At 36.4% G+C, this 13,762-nt stretch overlaps 1 protein-coding gene across 3 annotated transcripts in view; it reads right to left on the bottom strand.

Annotated features, from left to right (window-relative positions):
• Positions 1-13,762, bottom strand: part of MCTP1 (multiple C2 and transmembrane domain containing 1) — a 559,099-nt gene that overhangs the window by 176,139 nt on the left and 369,198 nt on the right. For all 3 annotated transcript variants that reach the window (XM_059725021.1, XM_059725023.1, XM_059725022.1), the window contains 2 exons: positions 6,867-7,053; positions 1,811-1,904 (listed from right to left, as the gene is read on the bottom strand). In XM_059725021.1, the coding sequence (XP_059581004.1) occupies positions 1,811-1,904; positions 6,867-7,053 (281 nt within the window). The remainder of the gene's footprint in view (positions 1-1,810; positions 1,905-6,866; positions 7,054-13,762) is intronic.

The following is a 13,762-nucleotide window of genomic DNA, read 5'->3' as shown; positions in this document are numbered from 1 at the left end:
TTCATATAAGCAAATCTTAATCACATATTATATTGCTGATGTCAGCTGGTCTACTCCCATAAATAAGGATTACTCACTTGAGTAAGGGTGGGAGGAGCAGGTCCAACATGGCATCTACAAACACTTTATTATGACAGAAGAGGCTTAATCATAATATGAAGAATCAAAAAACCATCCATCACCAAATAAATCCTTTCATTAACAGTTATTTCTAAACATCTATTCAAATTCAAATTGTAATCAGAAGGCAGGCCACTCAAATGGTTCTAAAGGTCCCTACAAAAATAGATATATGTCAGAGCACTTAATAAATCATTTCCCTTTTTTTCAACCTTATAGCAAATATTTTCTTCTTAGTGGTCCAATGATTTGTATGATCTCTGAAATATACAGCCTTCTTTAAAAATACTTATTTAATACAAATAATTGTTCTAGCTAATCCTGGTGGACAGACAAAATATTTAGGGCACCTAGGATGGCAATATAGCAGGTGTTTATTTCCGTTGATAACTGACAGTCATTCAAAATGTACAGTGTCTTAAAATAGTTTCAGTAGTTCTGTACATCTTTAATTGAATCAAATGCATTTCCAAAATCTTGTGCAGAAATGACATGAGGATCAAGAAAAGTCAAAGACTGAATCAGGTCAGAGACTGAATCATCCCATTGCCCCTGAATAACTTAATCTCTCTCTCTCTGTTCAGACCACATTGGATTATAAGGTCAAAGCACAGTGAAGAATCTTAAGAAGTGTTTCTCCAACCTCCTCCAAAAAAAGAATCCGTTATTTTGTGTTTCACAAACTGGATGATCAGTTTCAGCATTTTTTTGCCCTGTTAGATCTCTAAAGAAAAAAAATATTTATATCATATTAGTTTATACAGAAGCATTACAGGAGACATATCCGATCATGCCTAAATTTATTCCTGTAATAGAACTTGTACTTTAACTTCTATGGTGGCAGCTAAACCAAATATTCATGAATTTTATAGTAATGATAGGTACTTTATGAAAGTGAACAATCTCTTCTTATTCCCCTTAGCTTGTGGAGCATGACGCTCATTGCACTTTTAAGAGAGAACTTAGATATTTTTGAAGAAAAAATATTGGTTAGTTTCAACATTTTTTTCTTAAATATTTTTCAATAAGCAAAATACAACTGTATCAATTCAGCTAATTATACGGACACAGAACAAAGCATTACTACATAATTACTTAAAATTATTTACTTATCAGTCTTTACAATTAGCCACTGAAGTAGCATTGGTTGCAGGAAACTTTGTGTTCCTTGGGAAGATCTGATTATTATTACTAGTATTTTAATATTAAACTAGAACCAGTCTGTCAAGCTCTTCGGTAAATTCCAGAAGGTTAGTTCCTGACAGATTTAATGTATTATCTGAGCCTATCATATTTTGAATTAACTATCTGCTTTGTCTTGTAAACAATATTTACCTTCAATTCATTTTGATTATGAGATTTTCATATATTTGTACCCATTACAGAATAAAGTCCTGCACATCTACCACATAAAATGTCTTTTCAGGACCTCTGATGGTGAAAAAGGTGTATTTCTCCTTTCCCATAGAAACTGTAGGATTCTGTTTGCTGGCATTACAACTCATGGTCCAGCACATAAAAGTTTTGTTTCAGAATTTTTGTTTTTTGCTAGGAGATATGTTGTCTGCAAATGGGCAACAGAGTTCTGACACTTTATCATTCTTAAACTTCATATTTTGCTGAAACTGTCCCATTTTTCAAATGATCCACTTTTTTATTAGACTATCACAGAAACATAATGAGTCCTTGCCTGTAACATCAGCTGCCATCAATGCTTCTGCTCTGATGACCTTCACTTGTAGAAATCCCACATCCTTCAGATTATGAAACATCCTCATTGGGCTCTAAATAATAATAATAATAATAATAATAATAATAATAATAATAATAATAGCTTGTATAATTCTTCTCCTTACCCTCCATTCCAAATATCATTTAGTACACATGATCACCTTTTTAATTAGGGGGGTTTGTTAGGAATGTAATGTTAACGGTGCCTATCAGTTTCAAAGCATATCTATCTCCAATTTATAAACTGGAGATTAAATGAAAGAATATATAAAGGTAAAAAAAATTTAAAAATTTAATTCAACTTTATTATACTTCTAATATTAAAAGTGAACTACTGACAAAAAGATTTTAATGTTGGTACATTACTTAGCATAACAACATATACAACTGAATAAAAATGTTTATACTATTTCTTCTTGCTGAATACTTTTGCACTTAAAAACCATATTTATTTTCCCTTGTTATACCTTCCTGAAAGAGTTTTGTTTGTGATTAAGGGCCAATATTCTTCTTTTCAGAAATATATTTAGTCATCTGACTTTAACAGGAGTGACACACAAATCAAAGACCAAAAAGATGGTTATGTATTGCTGGAACTCTCATAACAGATCTTTCCTTCCTTGCCAGCAAGGCTTATATATCATTTAGATTTATCAACACTGGAAAAGAGTAGTTCACATTTATTCATGATATGCAACATTTTTGAAAACCTTTTAGAAAACTATTTTGAAACACTGATAGCTATGTTTTCAAATGACCAGAAGCAAGATATTGGTATTATAGTAATTGAGCTCAAGACGCTGAAATGTTTCTATAAGGCCTGAATCATACTGCCAATTCTGCAGATTAATTTTAAGCCCACAATATATTAACTGTACATACCAAAGCCATATTTTAGCCATTAGATAATCTGAGTCAGGAACTCAAAAGATGGTCAATTAAAATAAAATTCTAAAGTCCGTATTTAGAAATGTATGCGGCTTGATTTTTAAAAAATTTTTATAGGTCTTGTTCCTAAAACCTAGCACTTGTGCACATTATTACTTTCATCAACAGTTTCCTACAAACAAATCCACTGAAGCCATTTTTTTAAATCAAGGCCAATAAGTTTTAAAGATAGGGCCTTATTTTACTGCTTTAATATGGAGCAAGTGAAATAGCCTTGTACTGTTCATAACAAAGTCTGAGATTTTAAATCATGCAAGCAGCAAGAAAGACACTAGGTGGGTGATTCTGAAATATGTCATAAGGTAAAACTGTTAGGGAGCTTTAAGTCAGTAAACTAAGATTACTGTTCTGAAGTAATCCTGAAGGTGCCACTTCAGCGCAATCCTAAATGTTAGCTTGTTTGAAAAATGTAATATATTTATGCCTAACAAACATTAAAGCACATCCCTGCCTTTTTATTAACAAGAGAATTCTAACAGTCAAATCACACTATGATATTAGTTTTATAAGTCCCCTCTGACTGATTATTGTTTACAGCGGATGTTTGACCTTGGTATACTGAGCTGAGGAAATGCAGTTATGTGTAATCTCATATGCTTTATATATATATATATATATATATATATATACACACACACACACACACACACACACACACACACACACACACACATATATAGTGTTTATCACAGAGATTTTTTAATCAGTATTCACATTTGCTTATCATCAGAAATCTGTTTAAAATAAACAGATAAAGCTGAATCAAAACATACTTCACTCTATTTATGTGCTTGCAAACCAAGGGTGGTGGAAATGGTGTTACCGATAGCAATGTTATAATTCAAATGTTTGTTGGAACAGTCTGTCATTTATTACAATAATGATCAAATTTAATTTTGGAAGCTTCTTATCAGAGCTGGCACCAAAATACAGATAATTTTCCTGTTCTAATGTAGTGCAAAAGGTGAAGAGATTTACCAGGCTTCTGCACCACAATTTTTGTAGCTATTTAACAAAAGTTTCCAAGTGGCTGAAACAAATAGCAAACTGGGAGTGGGGGGTGGGGAGGGAGGGGGGAGACCAAGCCAAAGTTTAAAAAAAAAAAAAAAAAAAAAATCACACTGGTAAATTCATTCTGCTAAAAGGCAGCATTGCTGTATTTCACTCTTGAAACCCTTTCTCAGACTCTCTGGGATAATTATCATTTGAACTTTTAGTTTCGGCAAGTCAGCTGATTTAGACTCATTTATTGTACATTCTGACAGCCTGGGCTAGTGACATACTGTGCGATATTATTGTAGGGATTCTATGAAAAGAAAATGACTTTATTACATTACTTTAAATATGTAACATTATGTAATGATTTATCAGATGATATTCTGTCTTCTTATTTATGATTATTGTTGAAGGCCTCAAAACCTAGATAGCTTCTAAAGTCTGAAATTTCCATAGCAGAGGAATCTATGATTTGCTGTGAATCCTTTCAGCCCTCAATAGATGGGAAAAGATTGAAATGCTCTGGAGATGAGTCCTCTTTATTTTTTTAATGAAAGGCTGTATAATATATTTTCTGTATGGCTGCAGCAGCTGTCAGGGAGAGCATCTCAGTTCAGCTCTATTATGGGAGAAGCAATACCCCATCCTATGGCATTGAGATACACTGAGGGGCCAGTACTGATTGACAGCTTGTCACCGTGACGTCTTATTCCATCTCTGTTATGGAGAAAATTAATGTCACACCACCAGCCTTATGACTCGCTGTCATCCTAGAACCGCTCACCTTTTATCAATGCTCTAAATAACATTTCAAGCCCATCGTCTCACGGTGGACAATCCGGTCAAGGGACATTAAATCGGATGACTGTGAAATGTCATAATAAAAATGGAATGCTAACAACTTCTTCTCTAAACTAGCTCCTCCGGTTTTTAAACTGTGACAAGGGGGACCATGGGTTCAGCACACCCGTTCTGAAAAGGTCATACAATCTCTCTTGGTCTGTACCCATTACTGCCCTCCTCTTCCCCACCCCAAAAGGAATGAATCTTTTCAAAAAATTGTGGTAAAATAATGGTTCAAACAGTAATGTCTGTTTAATTTGTAGGGCTCTGATGTTCAGCTACAAATGGTTAAATGACAGTAATAGAGTCATTTTCAAAGGCTATTTGATCTGATGGCAGGGTCAGCTCATTAACTGTTTGTGGCCACAGGAACGGGAGCAAAATGTATTTCTCAAATGTTGTTTGTCTTTAAGAAGTAAAAAAAATAAAAATAAAATATATCCTCCAAATGCTATAAGTGCATCTTGCTAACTTTATATTAGTTATTTGTATATGCCTGACAGTATAAAGATAAATCATTTAGCAATGAGAAGAAATAATCTGGATTCTGTACATATTTGTTCTGTTGCTATCTATGGGTCACTTTAGCAAACAAAATATTGCAATTTCTCCCAAGGTATTCAATATTAAATTCTGGAATATATGTGAACGTAAACTTATGTTTCTGTCAAGTAGCAAATTAGAAACATCCCTCAAACAATGGTTATGTGTTTTCTTAAGTTTCGAATGCAGCAGTATGTGTATATTGATGATATATTTAAATTTTGAAAAATGATGTTTGTATATGGCTATATGAGAATAAGAAATCATTTGATCATTCTCAAACCACGTAAATTATGTTATACATTCAACTTTTAAAGCAAAAGTAGAGAATTGAAGAAAGCTAAATATATACATGGAGCAATCATATTTCCCTGTGTTGTCGCTAAACTATCAAAACTATCAATATCACTTAACAGCCACATGTTATCACAATTATCCACAAAAATATGGTATTGTTACACTCAATATCAAAATGTATGTCGTTATAGAAAATAAATCCATCAGAAATGTATTATATTTATAAAGATCTATTCTGACAACAACAGACTCTGCCTTGCTGGATATCAAAATCTGAAATAATTCTCATAATTGTAATTATTTTTCAAACGTGGTACACAATGCCTTAGCTCTCAGTTGGTTAGAAAATATAATGTTTAGCCTCACTAAGTCACCTCTATTAAACTGAGTTTATGATAACACTACTGGTGTATGAGTTGTACAAGCATTAGCAGACAGCTGATTCGGTGGAGATAGCCAGAATAAATTTGCTGAAGCGCACATCCTGCTAATCTGTTTGAAGAATATTGTACAGCATTAGTACTAGCACTTCATGTTATCTGCACAGCCTGATAAGGTACATCTTTATTAAATTCAGTTATTGAAAGGATGTCAGTCAGGGAATAGGAATATTTTAAAATCTAAAAAAAATTAAGCGGCTCTTTGTTAGTCAGAGCTTGGTTTAATGGCTCAGTGTCTAGAGAAGCCTTCTAAACACCTGGCAGCATTGTACAATAAAAGCTTTGTAATTTTAAGTGGAAATAGGGGGGTTTTTTGGTTTTTTTCTCCCCTTTTTCTTTATGTGTAGTGAGACAGTTACTTTTAGTGATTTGAGTATTAATAAATGCTGGAGTAAGAGCTCCCCTCTCTGTTGCTTTGATAAAACTACACAGATTCTGTGTAATGTGAGGATGCTGGGAAATAAAATAATTTGTTTCAGAATATTCTGAAATGGAAATATAGTTTAATATAGTTATTTTAATGACCCAAACCAATGCTCCAGACTCTAGTACTCAGTCAAAAAATAGAAAGGCTTCTTTCATTCTAATATGCTAACAACTGCAAAACTCTCCACACCCCAAGGAGCTGAAAGAAATATTTACTAGAACACTCTAAAGTTGCTAATAATATCTTAGATTATGCTATACTTGGAAAACATTGAAATAATCAAAATCATATAATGCCACAGTCAAGTAAAATAGCTGAATAACTACTGATACAACATTTTATGTAAAAATAGGATTTGGGGCTCTGTGAATATAATCAAACTCTTTAAGTCAATTACTACAATATTAAGAGCTTAGTTAAATCTTTGTTACTAGTGGGTAATAGATAAATTCCAAATTTTTAACATTTATTATTTCTTTATAATATTACATTAAAAATGGCAAGTTATGGATACTACATACATATCTCTTCAGTATTTCTTCTCGCTCTTTCTGGTCCTCCAAGGAGTTGACAGAGAGGTCAGAGATACTGACTGCAGCTGAGGCCGTCAGGGTGACCAGCAATACCAGGCATCCTTCTCCTTCCTCCAGCTGCAACTCCAGCTTGTGAGTTTGTTCTTTACTCAGGGCCGACAGGTCAACCTGGCACCTAGAAACAAACGTTTTGAATCAGCATTTGGCTTTCTTTGTAAGATCAAACAAGAGCAGCAGGAGCTGACCTGCACTCAACTATGCGAAAAAATAAATCAGTTGAAATTCCTCCCTTGTCTGTAGGAGGATTTATCTTCAGTTTTATCCATATCTCTTGCCTGCTTTTAGCTTCAAATCATTATAATGCACAAGAACTACACGTTTTTTTTAAATACATACAATGGAGATGCATATGAACCAGACCCTTGATCTAACCACCACCAAAGTAGGCAATCAGAAATCTAGACTTGTATCTATCCTGTGTGATTTAAGTCTCTCTCTTAAATAAACATAAGATACAAGTATAACGTGAATCTTTCCCAAAACTGTGAATCTCAACACACTAAGACTAGTACTCATTCCTCTCCATTATTTATGCACTCTTTAAGGAACTGATTGTGGTGGGAGCTAACATCACTGGCCATGAGAGTAAAGGAAATAGAGCATTACTTGCATTAGAGATCAGCAAACTACAGCCTGAGGACCAAATCTGACTCACAGAACCACTGGTTCTGACCTGCAAATGTGGGGCTTCAATGGTGGGAAGGTATGGGTGGCACTCTCCCTTTGGGAACAAGTGGCAGTAGCACCTACCCATCTGCCTGCTTCTGATGTGGGATGGGACATTCTAGTCCACAGCCAGAAAAGGGTGGCTACCCCTGACTTATGTAACTACACTACAGCTCTTAAAGTGGATCTAGGTAGAAGGGGCAGAGAGGCCACAGAGCCGGTATTTCCTGCCATGAGCAAATGGAATGAGTTGTCCCTATGTGTGCAGGGCAGCAATAATGTCTGTACACGTAGGGACAGTGAAGAAGTATGTTTCAGCCCGAGAAGCTAATGGGGCATAGTGAAAGAATTGTGCACTACTGCTGCCACGGGTTGAGCTTAATCAAGAGCCAAAAGGGAATATCATATAGTTAACAAATATTCTACATTGTATTCTATGAGACTGGTTGAGAAAACTGTTCAGTATTTTTAATATTTTAATGTATATTCAGAAGTTAAATTATTCTTACATTATAGCTGGAAATTTCTGTATGTTTTCAGAATGTATATTGAAGGAGATAGGTAAGGAGAATTGAGTTATACTGAAGTCAAGCAGAAGGCATGGAAAAAATGTATAAACTTTGATGCATCTGATGAAGTGAGCTTAGGTGCACAAAAACTTATGCTTCTCTGATTCAGTTAGTCTACAAGGTGCATCTCTACCTTGGCTTCAATTATAGGAGATGCAAGATTACACTGGACAGTAGTTCTTACGAAAAAAAAAATTACTTGTACTATTTATATCCACTAGCTTTTTTCTGTTAATGTTTTGAGATAATGAATTCATCTATAAAAAAAAATTCAAATAAAATCCAGAGAAAAAAATTGGTATATTTTACTGATAGTTTAACCACTGCATGCTGTAGTTTTAACAGGGATTATTTGATGTGACAGGCACATGTTCTATATGCCACTCTCACTGAGCTAAACATCTTGCAAACTCTTTTCATAAAAATGTCAATTGATTTTGAAGAGAAAGATAATGTGGTGACCACAGGGCCAATAAAGTGAGAAAAAGGTGGCAGACATGAATAAATATGCATTTAAAGACAGGAAATAGCCAATTATAAAAATAAATGTGGCCTCATAAAATGGGCTTTCTGCTATTATGGACAGATTAAATTTGTTACAAGGTTTTTTTTTCAAACACTTACTATCTGTTGTGTAGCTGTTAAAATTAAACTTCTGCAAAGTTCACACAGTAGCTAGGTTCAATAAATTATTTTACAATGAACAATTTTAAACAGAATAATGGGGTTTATTGAGTTTGGCATTTACCTTTTATTTTGGATCTTTGGATTTTGGACTGTCATGAAGTGAAAGGAATTGTTATAGGAAAAGATTAAAAATCTCATGGTCAATGTATGTTCAGTATGTCTACATGTGCCAAAAAATCATTATTTAGGCTGTAATAAAGATAATGAATTCTGCTGATCACATACTTGCAGTGACTGGTTTAGATTGCTTCTAGTATTAAATGTTCTTGTCTACTTTAACTACCAAATACTCTTGAAAGTATGCTTAAAATATGTCTTTGTGAGAACGCTGTTGTATTTATCATTGGACAATATTATTACAACCTTAGTCTTTAATTTGAATAGTTTAAGTACTGTCAATAAGGTCAGTATGAGAATCAGTAGGGCTTAATGATATCAGTAATCCAACAGTAATCCCAAATCATCTCCAGTCATTTTAGAGTCTTAGCCAAAAAGGAAAAATAAAAAGGGAAATTGATGCGACTTTCTACATGCACATACAAATTCATTATCCTAGTGTTTGTCTATGTAGTGAATATAAACAAATAATGTTAATGCAAAGTTAAAGTGGAAATAGTGGGCTCCCAAAACACAGGGCATTCCAAAAGTTAGTCTTCTGTCCCAATATTAATAGCCCATGCCATTCCTCTTTGTGATATATAATCAGTTCCTTGCAAAACAGTTCTATGCAGCACTTCTTTTGCAAGCCCCTACTGCTATTACTGAATTTAGAGAAGAGAGTGGCAAAACAGCTTCCATGTCTTCAGCTGTTTTATTTTGTAATACAAATACACTTCTTAAGCAATCAGAGTCAATAATTTGGCAACAGTTCCATTTAGGCTTATGCACTAGCATAATGACATCTGGACAGAACTCATATAAACACTCTTTCCAAAGCCTTGTACAGGGATGCTCATCATCACTAACAAGGCAGCAAAGCTACTGCTGTTTCTCAGTTCTGGATCAAGGAGCATATTTCCTTCTGCCTCTCTTGCTGCATAGAGAATCAAGAACCTTCTTCACTCTCTGGAATCAGGCAAGTGGCTGGGGATTGACTGCAACTTGGAAGCAAAACAACACAGAAAATTCAGGATGCTTCCTTTCCTCTAGAGCTGCTCAGAAATTGGAAACTTTTTTGATGGAAATATTTTATATAAATAATTGTAAAAATATTAGGACCAAAACACTCCTGATTGAATCACTTAAATGCTTTGTGAGATCTTTAATTGGACCTCTCCTGCACCTAAGGGGGCTTCCTAGACAAACTACATTTCTTTTAATGCAACATGTTCTCCCTTTAGAAGAGGGAAGATACTGAATCATAGGAAATGTAGTCAGGTTGTGGAATCCATCCCAAGGAAGAGAATGGGAACATGAGGAAAACAAACTGTTGCTCATGCAACAATGCAACCTGGTTCAATTCCCCAGGCCCCAATTTGATTTGAATGGGAGCTGGGGTGGCTCCATGTGTCAGCCATAGCCTTAGCCTGGCAGTGCTCAACCCCAGGTCCCAGACAGCGTACAGAGCCCTGCCGAGCTGCACCGCATGTGCACCATGGGGCAGCTGCCGCAAGGGTGCCAGGTGGAGGGCACAATCCCTGCTGCCCCCCACTGACCCATGCTGCCCAGGGGGTTCTGCCACCAGTGCTCAGAGGCCCCATTTGCTTCTGCTGCAACCAGTGAGTGCGGGGCTTTTTTTTTTTTTTTTTTTTAAGTGCCGGGACTGGGCTGGGGCCAGGGAGTGCAGCCATGGAAGCTTCTCCCTCAGCTCCCCCTGCCCAGGGAGAGACAAGCACAGCCAGAGGAGCCACGGGAGAACCTGCAGCTGCCCAGCTCTGCCTGCCTTTGCCCGGCTGATCTGAATCATCGAATCTCTCTGAATCAGTACTGAATCTTCCGAAGCTGAATTGGCCGAATCAAATCACTGTCCTCCAAATCGGACGAATCCAAATTGAATACTTCCCTAATCGCACAGGCCTAATCTGCAGGCCTGTATCCTCACAATGTCCTTTAAAGACTTCTTGAGCTTCTGGCTTTTTCCTTAATTGAACAATCATTAATTGACATTAAGAACCCTTTATATTGGGATTCCTTCAAACATTTGTAATATGATATGAGCCAACGGTTTGCCTTTCTTGCAGAGGTTAACAGCATACTGGGCTGCATTAGTAGGAGTGTTTCCAGCAGATTGAGGAAAGTGATTATTCTCCTCTATTTGGCACTTGACAGGCCACATCTGGAATACTGTGAATACAGCAGAGGAAGTTTAGGTTGTATAATAGGAAAAACTCTCTCATGAGGAGGGTAGTAAAGCACTGGAACAGGCTACCCAGATAGGTTGTGGAATCTCCATCCTTAGAGGTTTTTAAACCCAGGGAGCCAAACCATGGATGGGATGATATAGTTGGGGATGGTCCTGCTTTGAGCAGGGGACTGGACTAGATGACCTCCTGTGGTCCCTTCTTACCCTAATTTTCTATGATATACCTTTTTTATAGATTCATAGATGTTAGGGTCGGAAGGGACCTCAATAGATTATCGTGTCTGACCCCCTGCATAGGCAGGAAAGAGTGCTGGGTTCAGATGACCCCAGATAGATGCCTATCTAACCTCCTCTTGAAGACCCCCAGGGTAGGGGAGAGTACCACCTCCCTTGGGAGCCCATTCCAGATTTTGGCCACTCTAACTGTGAAGAAGTTCTTCCTAATGTCTAGTCTAAATCTGTTCTCTGCTACCTTATGGCCATTATTTCTTGTAACCACCAGGGGCGCCTTGGTGAGTAGAGCCTCACCAATTCCCTTCTACACCCCCATGATGAATTTATAGGCAGCCACAAGGTCACCTCTCAACCTTCTCTTGCAGAGGCTGAAGAGGTCCATGTGCCGTAGTCTCTCCTTGTAGGGCTTGGTCTGCAAGCCCTTAACCATATGAGTGGCCCTTCTCTGGACCCTCTCCAGGTTATCCGCATCCCTCTTGAAGTGCGGAGCCCAAAACTGCACACAGTATTCCAACTGTGGTCTGACCAGCGCCCGACAGAGGGGAAGTATCACCTCCTTGGTTCTGTTTGTCGTGCATCTGCTGATGCACAATAAAGTGCTGTTAGCTTTAATGATGACTTCGTCACACTGATGACTCATGTTCATCTTGGAGTCCACTAGGACTCCAAGATCCCTTTCCACTTCCATGCTGCCCAGCAGGTCATTTCCTAGGCAGTAGGTGTGCTGGACATTTTTCCTCCCTGGGTGCAGCACATTTCATTTTTCCTTGGTAAATCGCATTCTATTGTTTTCTGCCCACTTGTCCAACCTGTCCAGGTCTGCCTGTAGTTGTTCCCTGCCCTCCGGTGTGTCCACTTCTCCCCAAGGTTTTGTATCATCTGCAAACTTGGACAGAGTACACTTCACTCCCTCATCCAAGTCACTGATGAAGGCATTGAAGAGTATCGGTCCAAGGACCGAGTCCTGCAGGACCCCACTGGCCACGTCCTTCCATGTCCTTTAGTTCCCTTTTATTCCTGCTTTACATATTTATACATATTTTAAAGTTTTCTTGTAAGTAAATATTTTAATTTCTCTTCTTTTACTTTCATTCTGTCAAAGTATCTTTCAGAAATGATAATGCCTAGTAATAAACTAAATAAAATATTTATGTAAGAGGCAAAAATGTCTTAGAGTGAGAGCTTTTATTGGACATTCTTATATTCAACTCTTGTCTAACTTTATCCCAAACTCCATAGTTGGTCCAATAAAAGCTATCACCCTAAGAAATTCTTGTCTCTTGCATATTTTCTGGACCCCCATGGCTGCAACATCACTACTTACTCTTAATCAGTCACAATTAAATCAGATAATGAGGAATTCTTTAACTCTTTTTTGACTCAAAACCTTTGTGTGTGCTGTACCTTTTTACATCCATGTTATATGGCATGCTCGTGTCTAATTGGCTGTTCACTATCAAAGGTAGGTCTCCATCTGTATTACTGCTTTCTAATGACCTACAGCAACCCAAAGGATATACATCTCTCCTCAGCCTATGCATTGATATATAAACAGCAAAAAAGAATAAATATTACAGACTGGCAGTTGATTGATTGGACATATTCAAATATATAAATGACTGGTAAGCACCCAAGCCTTTACTGAATCTTAATGAGAATTGGGAATCTAATCTATGTCTTTTGGAAACACTACTTCTTGAAAAATAATGTACCAATTATGAAACAGTTCATTTTAACTCTTACAAATGTACAACTAGTGAACTGATTTTTGCACAAGTTTAGCCTGATTTTGTTCAGTCTCAAACCTATGCAATAAACCAGCTGTGAAGATATTATGTTCTTGGCCCAAGAATGGCTGAACATAATTCCTAATTAAAAGATAAAGGAAAATATTTTTTTCATTATCTATTACCAATTTTGCTGTAATTTTCTTAAATTCTTAGTTCAAATGGAGTTAACATTGACAATATAGCCCCCATAGGGATGGAATGCCACAGCTTTTCAGTTATGATTAAATCGATTCTTAAAATTCATTTGACTTTTTTCCCCCCTCATGTTGCCATCATCTGACACATTTAATGTTGTCTGGGGGCTCTGCACATTTCCATATGTTAACATATTTAGATTTCTTTAAACTTTAAAAATAACACTGCATTTCCCATTTATTGCATTATAAATTGCTTGGGCATGAGGTAATTACAACAGGCTACAAGCCCTATAAATTATTGAGACATGGTTACAGCCTTATCCCCATCTTAATTTAAATTTTAAATTGGGAATTTTTATGTTGTCTTTTAAATAAAAAGTCTCTTATGAACATTAAACAAGAAAAGCAAGGAGACTGTTTCTATTTATTTGAGGACAGA

Source organism: Alligator mississippiensis, chromosome 3 (assembly GCF_030867095.1).
Source record: "Alligator mississippiensis isolate rAllMis1 chromosome 3, rAllMis1, whole genome shotgun sequence".
Taxonomy (NCBI): Eukaryota; Metazoa; Chordata; order Crocodylia; family Alligatoridae; genus Alligator; species Alligator mississippiensis.
This window is presented reverse-complemented; position numbering and strand designations above follow the sequence as displayed.